The sequence below is a fragment of the Danaus plexippus genome, chromosome 6 (genome assembly GCF_018135715.1).
Source record: "Danaus plexippus chromosome 6, MEX_DaPlex, whole genome shotgun sequence".
Taxonomy (NCBI): Eukaryota; Metazoa; Arthropoda; class Insecta; order Lepidoptera; family Nymphalidae; genus Danaus; species Danaus plexippus.
The window spans coordinates 5,340,750-5,348,013 of record NC_083540.1 but is presented as its reverse complement, the minus strand read 5'-3'; the positions used below and the strand labels follow the sequence as shown (position 1 = coordinate 5,348,013).

Sequence of the window (7,264 nt, the reverse complement as noted above, 5' to 3'; positions counted from 1 at the left end):
AATATTGACTTTATTACAGTTTTCAATATCAGTAGAAAACATTTTATTTAGTTTTGAGAAAGAAGGATAGTCTATTTTGCATAATTAAGCATATTTTTGTAAAAATTTAATAAAAACATTGTCATTTAAAAAAATTATCGCTAATTATATTATCTGTATTCTATCAATACTGTTAAACTACAAAAAAACAGTATTGTGTATATTACCTATACTGTATACATATATTAACTAGGTGTAATGTGTATACAAATTAAATTTGTCCAGAAAGTTGGGATTTGTCACAGACTGTTATTTCAAATAAAAACGACTGTTAATCAAATTTAAAAACAAAGCAGCAACGTTAATAAATCGTAGCGAGTTATGAAAGTTTTGAAATATAATTAAAATAAAGAAATTTGCCGTTTGGTTTAATTTCTCGTGGGGTTCTTGACGAACAATTATCAATATGGATAACGATTTCAAAGATGATATTATTGATCTCACGGGCTCTATGACATGTGCTCTTCAATGTACATTGTCTAATGTAGTTATAGACCTGGTTACAACTGATGAATCATTTTATGATTCTTCTGTAGATGCAGATTTATCACAAAGTCCAGTGAAATTAAAAAGTTGTAAACGCAAAGGTAATTCCCAGGTAAGTCACCTTAAACTGAATGATGTATGTGTTGTTTTTCAATTGTATGATTGTCTTAAAAGAAATTATATCTCTTAAGTACTTTATATATTTGTTAATATTAACAATAACATTTTTACAGTGTGCTGATATACCACCAAAGAAAAAATCTGATGGCTACAAGAACAAATCAAATTCATTTGGTGAATGCCCTATATGTTGGGAGGCTTTGGGTAAAAACCCTTTGGCATCAACAAAATGTGGGCATGTATATTGTATGAAATGTATAGAAAGATCCTTACAAAGTGAGAAAAAATGTCCAACATGCCGAAGTAGCTTGAAAGGAAAAGCAGCTTACCATCCTTTATACTTATCTAAAAATTGACACTGAAGTTCAAAAATACATTAATGGGTAGAAAACTGTAAATAAATATTTTTGTAATTTTGTTGAAACACTTTTGACGTAACTTGTTGATGGCTATCACTCATAAAGTCTAGGATAATTGTTTCCTTGTTAGAAGTTTGACTGATGAATTGATTTTTGATATCAATTTTCTTTAATTCCCATTGAAACTTAGACTGAGGGCTCTCAAAGTGTGTCACTTTATATGTTTTAATTGCTGCCTGTTGGTACAAATCTGAGTTAATAACTTAGGAACAAAAGAAAATAGGATCTGTGAACTTATAAACAAAAAACACTATACTAAAGCATTGGTAATTTTGGTATCTTCAATAATATGGGGAATTTTTTGTTACAATGTAGTTTTACTCTTTTTGTAATTATTTTGCCTCATGATAAAAGAAATTTTCACTATATATGTTAGTGTTTTACTAGTGCTGGCTAAATTGTTTATCCACTAAAGCTCTTGCGGTTTTGGTGACAGATTTTAGATTTTAGTGAAATTTAAAAAAGGAATTCTATATTTAATTTAACATGTAAATAAATTCACTTGTACAAATAACATAAATACTAATGATTTAAAATGACTTTGACTTAAAAAAATACCTCACAGGTTATATAAAATAGTATTTAGTTTGGTAGTGATTTATAAATTAATAGTTTGATAAATTAAATGTGATTAATTGGAATAAAAAATAATAACGAAACACATTTTCTTTTCTTTTGTATAGAGCACAGAAATTGTAACTTCTATCTTTTTTTAATACAATGACAATTCAATTCAACAGAAAATTAATGGTCCATGTTTATTTCAATTAAAAATATATTCAAAAGCCCAAATAATTACGACACAATATTTATTCGACAAAAGGAAAAAAAAAACTAGATATGCATAAATGTTTAATTGTAAATGACACAAAATTATTTACATATTGTTAACAATATGCACTTCTCATAAAATTTCTTCCAAAAATGTGAAATATATACACCTAAAACAATGAATTTGAATTCAACAAATCTAAAACTTTAACAGTACCGACGTATCACAATACGCATTCTTTTCTTAATCCGTCTTACATTGTATAGTTAATTTTTTTTGATCATTTTTCAACGCTGTTTCTGTTTTTCATTAGAAATGCCATTCCATGTACCCGGAAATGTTTTTCTAAATCATTAGAATTCGTGAATTGTTCTCTACAAATTTTACATTGATTTTCCTGTACAGGTTTCTCTTCTAACTCCGTTGATTTCATTGGATTTTTTTGCAGAGCAAGTTCATTATAACACTGTTTCGTATCAATATAAATTTGAACATCAAATATCTCATGTTCCAACAACAAATGTGTTGCAAAAGATCGTTTTACTGCAAAACATTGCCCACATTCCAAACACTGATATGCCATAAAAGGATCTTTATGGTTCATAACAATGTGATCTTCTAACTGCAGCTTGGTTTCACATTTATAATTACAGATTCTGCAAAAATGGTCGGTCATACCCTCATATGTTGTATTATTTTTTTCAATAACCGCGATGCTTTTAGTGTTTTTAAATTCTATTAAAGAATTAACTTTTCTTTTACAATTTGTTTTAGCATTTTTTGTAATTTTAATATTGCTTCTTTTGTTTTTGGTTAAACAAGTCAGTCTTTTATCAATCTTATTGAGTTTTATTTTTAAATCTAGACATTTATATGTTTTATGAAATGAAGCAAAATGCTCCTTTATAGTATTCCAGTCTTCCTTAATTTTATTTTTACAGAGAGAACAAACAATAAATTTATCGTGAATGTCACTATTTGGACAAGAAGTTTTCTTACTTTTAGAATTATTTGCAGCTAACGATGAACATTTATAGGGACACTGAATGGGCAAAGAGTCAATATTTTCATACAGACATCTATATGTAAAAGTTACCAAACATTTATCGCATCTTTTAACAATACGGTGGTATAAGCCGTTTTTTTTGTTTTTTGATGCACTTGGTCTTATAATTTTCGATAGAATTTTTTTTACAGCAACAGCACCGTGTTTAACTACTATGTGATTTAACAAGAAATGCATCTGGGTAAATATTGTCTTACATATATGGCATTGATAAACATCTTTTAAAGGATCTATAAATAAGTGAGCATTTAAATGTTTATCAATTTGTGATTTCAAAGATATTTTTTCACTGCATAGAGGACATTGAAAACAAAAAACAATATGAGCATTTGGACACTTATGATCTTTTCGATTACTGAAAGTTTCAAAACACATCTGGCACTTCATTAACATGTTATAATGACTTTTAAGATGTGACTGATATTCGCTTGGATGAACGATTGTTTCACAATTTTCAACTGGACATTTTGCCCTGGCAGTAGCCCTCATCATTTTAAAACCATCACAATCATGACTATAGGGATATGATATATTTCTGTTTGGTAAGTTGAAGCCACATTCGGGACAATAATATGGGGGTATTTTTAAATGAATTCTCATATGGGCTAAAAGACCACAAAAAGTAGGTATAGTAAATAAGCAAATAGGACATGTATGAAATGGTTCTTGGGAAAATTGCATATAATGCTCTGCTCTAGCCTTGTGTGACAGTCCACTAGGTGCTTTGATAATTTTTTTACATTCATAACATGTATCATCAAGTTTATTCTTGACTTGACTTCCCAATTCTAGACTTATAGAATTAAAATGCTCGACAGGCAATGGTTCAATTTTCAAGTCACTTACATTAATAGTAGCTGATTTAAATGTATGAGACCTTATGTGTGATAATAGTCTGCACCTGTTATTAAATATTCTAATTTGATGGCAACGTTGGCACTCATATTTAATTATTAAAGATTTACGGTTAATGTGAGTTTCATAACTTGACTCTAGTAAAAACCTGAAACATAATTTAGTTACAGATATTAATCATTATACTTTAAATTTAAAACTTAGTGTTTTCATACTTGTCTTAACTTTCTTGGTTGTAAAAAAATAAAATATATTTTACCTATCCCCACAGTCAGTACATGGATAAGACTTATGACCCTGTATTGGTACAGGACTTGTAAGGCTGGGCATAGCTTTTTTAAAGAGCAAATTTTTTATGCTCAATTTATCTTGCATTAATTCGGAGGCCATTATAGAATTCTGAAAGAATATAATTAGCAGTTACAAAACTGTATCTTACCTGAGCCTAAACTGAATTTTTATTTTTACTTACCTTAAATTATATAGACTTTATTATGATAGGCTCTATGGTAATAAATATCGAGAAATTATTGTTGCAAAATATATGCAGATCCAATATTTATCAAGAAATTTTTATATTTCCAGAGATATTTCTCATTTGACACTACTGAACAAAAGTATCGCCATTCACAAAAAATTTAAAATGTTGCCAACGTGTTAAATATTTTTTATGAATCGGTATTTCGTTATTTGAAATAATTTTATTATTTACATTAAAAAAATAAATTTTAAGATTTATTATTAAAAGCTTCGTAAATTATAATCATAATCATTTTACTAGGTTTTTTAATACATCTTCTCAAATATTGCCAGTTATTTTGTTTTACACAGTATTTTCATATATTACATTAAAATATTAGTGCTTTTTGATTTTTACGTATATTTTTAGTATTCAACACATAATAAATTCTTATAATAAGAGATATATGAAAAAGAGGATAAAGAAAATAAACCAGATAGTACAATATACTTTTTATTAAAAAAATTATAAAAAATAAGTTTTTTAACTCTATGATTCAAATTGTTTAGGCATAATTATCATTATTCTCACTAAGAAAAAAATTAAGTAACATCTTCTCCTGTTTATCACGTTTAAAATAATATACTACATCAGATCTTTCACTGAAACTTTTTTTATCTACAAGAGAGATATATATTTTTTTATTTTCTAGCATATCTTCATCATTGGGAATTAAAAATAAATATGTGGCTACTGCTTGTGATGCATCTTCAATTCTCTCCATGTGATAGTATGATATTTGTAGATAATTTAGAATTTCTGCTAGTAACTCAACACCAGTATTGAAAATAGGATTATTCTGACATTTCTGTCTACATGTTAATACAGATGCAATATAATTGGCTATTGTTATGGAAAATTCAGATGTCCAATCTTGTTCTGATAGATGTTCACATTCAGCACGGCAAGAATTCTCCCAATTAAGATAATGTGTTAAAGCTTCCTCCATATTAGCTATCGTTTCACCCCAATTTTTCAATTTGTATGCTTTTAGTCCTATTCTGTATAATACTTGGTAATCCTCACTTTCCAAGTCGATCACCTCTTTAGAGTCTACTTCAGGTTGAAGAATATAATAGTCTACATTATTTTTCATAATCTCATTTTCAGTGTTTGCCACATAATATGTGTATGCAGCTGAAGCAGCTTTTGGTAAAGCATTCATTTCAAAATAACATAAGTGTAAATATTCATATGGTTTCCTAGATTGAAAATTAGAGAGTATTTTATTAGAGACATTGTTATACATGTAGACATTCTCAAATTCGTTATCCAAACATCTTATTAAACAATTTCTTCTATTCAGGAATAGTTCGTAAATTTTAAGATCTTCAATTTGTTCAAGTATTTGTGATTTATTTTCAGTATTACATTTTAATCTACAGTTTATAATAACGGTTTTGTAAGTCTTATATAAATGTAATGATTCTTCAAAATGGACAATACACTCAGACCATCTTTCTCTTGAATAGGCGTCTACTCCTTTTTGATAAATAGTATCCAACGATGAAAATTTTGAGCAAACACTGAAAACAATCATTCCCAAAAAACAAACACTTTTCACAAGAAACATGTTGAATTTATTCTGTTTACTAATGAAATTAATATTTATACTTAAATATTTTAACACTGCACCGCTCCAGCTTTAAAGCTGATAATTTTAGAAACAACTAAGCGATAAATTTGACGCTACTGTTCAACCAATGAACTCATGACCTATATATCCTATGATATCATATTAACGTCGATAGATAATTGTGAATAATAACAGTTTTTTAAATTTCGGATTACCAATTAATTCTTATAACTATAATTTATATTTGACATGCAATTAAAATTATTAATAAAATGTTTGCTATTGACAGTTAAGTGTTTATTCTTAGAGAAAGGTCCCGACGTAGTTTTAAATCGCTATTACTTTTCCCGCCTAAAATAAAAAGTTTTAACTCCCAAATGACAACTTACTTCTAAATAATAAGCAAATTTATGTGAATGTTTTAATGGAATATTTGTTTTTACAAGTAAATAAAGGTTTTATATAAATTTTTGCTTGCAATTATATTAATTTTAAAAATAAGTTATTATTTTAAACGATTCATGTTTTTGTCGCATACCTGTCAACTTCATAACTACAGGTTGATCGATAATTACGTATATTGTATTCAATATATCGGAGCAATCGTGGTGATTAATGCTCAAACCTGCCCCATGTGAGAAGAGGTCTTTGCTCAGCAGTGGGCTCCGATAGGCTGATGATGATGATGATGTAAATGATGATGATGATATCGGAGTTCTTGCCAAAAATTTTATAGCATTAAGAGCAGTTTTATATATATTATGTTATAACGTTTTTGTTTGGGATTTGGAATGAATGAAATTAATATCGGGAAAATGAATTTAATAAATGTCGATGATGTATAAAACAATATTCCCCCATTTGTTTAACTCTATTCAGCATAATGAGATCTAAGACTTTCGCGAGTTTTATTCATTTAAATGAACCTAATATATTTCGGATATACTAAGCGAATTTTATTATTTCAAAACTACATAATCCCGACGTTTCGGTTACTTTTTAGCAATCGTGATCACGGGCAGACGAGATTTCTATTCAGAATGTTAGTTTATTGTATAGTCGGGTGTTAAATTTTTAGAATTGTATAATAAATAGATAGATATTAAATTAAAAAATAAATCACTTCATTAAACCTTTTTCCTAAAATTGCTTGTTATTATTATTAATGTTTATGTTTTATTTAAACTCGGCTATCCCGAGGCGCAAATATGTTTAGAGTTGGCAGTTTATGTTCTTTTTATAGATTTATGGAACAAATTAAGCTGAAGGATTTTTCTAGCAAAATAGGAATAATAAAATAATAGCCTCATATTTCAGGAAACTCTTAAAATGTATAAATGAAAATTCAAACAATATAGAGGATATCAGAAAGCAAATAAATAAATGCACATGATATTTTATAAAAAATGTT

The 7,264-nt window shown here is 27.7% G+C and overlaps 3 protein-coding genes across 3 annotated transcripts; 1 reads left to right on the top strand and 2 right to left on the bottom strand.

Moving 5' to 3' along the window:
- Positions 1–192: 192 nt before the first annotated feature.
- Positions 193–1,434, top strand: LOC116779165 (E3 ubiquitin-protein ligase RNF4-like). The gene is made up of 2 exons (XM_032673346.2): positions 193–637; positions 759–1,434. Exons 1-2 carry the CDS (start codon positions 446–448, stop codon positions 999–1,001), a joined length of 435 nt encoding a protein of 144 aa, XP_032529237.2. The 5' UTR covers positions 193–445; the 3' UTR covers positions 1,002–1,434.
- Positions 1,435–1,903: 469 nt separating this feature from the next.
- Positions 1,904–4,374, bottom strand: LOC116779148 (zinc finger protein 532-like). Its single transcript, XM_032673328.2, has 3 exons — positions 4,230–4,374; positions 4,017–4,156; positions 1,904–3,905 (listed from the first exon to the last, which is right to left on the bottom strand). The coding sequence occupies exons 2-3, from the start codon at positions 4,145–4,147 to the stop codon at positions 2,117–2,119; spliced, it is 1,920 nt and encodes a 639-aa protein (XP_032529219.1). The 5' UTR covers positions 4,148–4,156; positions 4,230–4,374; the 3' UTR covers positions 1,904–2,116.
- A 340-nt stretch (positions 4,375–4,714) lies between these two features.
- Positions 4,715–6,097, bottom strand: LOC116779213 (cartilage-associated protein-like). Its single transcript, XM_032673418.2, has one exon. The coding sequence runs from the start codon at positions 5,848–5,850 to the stop codon at positions 4,783–4,785; it is 1,068 nt and encodes a 355-aa protein (XP_032529309.1). The 5' UTR covers positions 5,851–6,097; the 3' UTR covers positions 4,715–4,782.
- Positions 6,098–7,264: the final 1,167 nt, after the last annotated feature.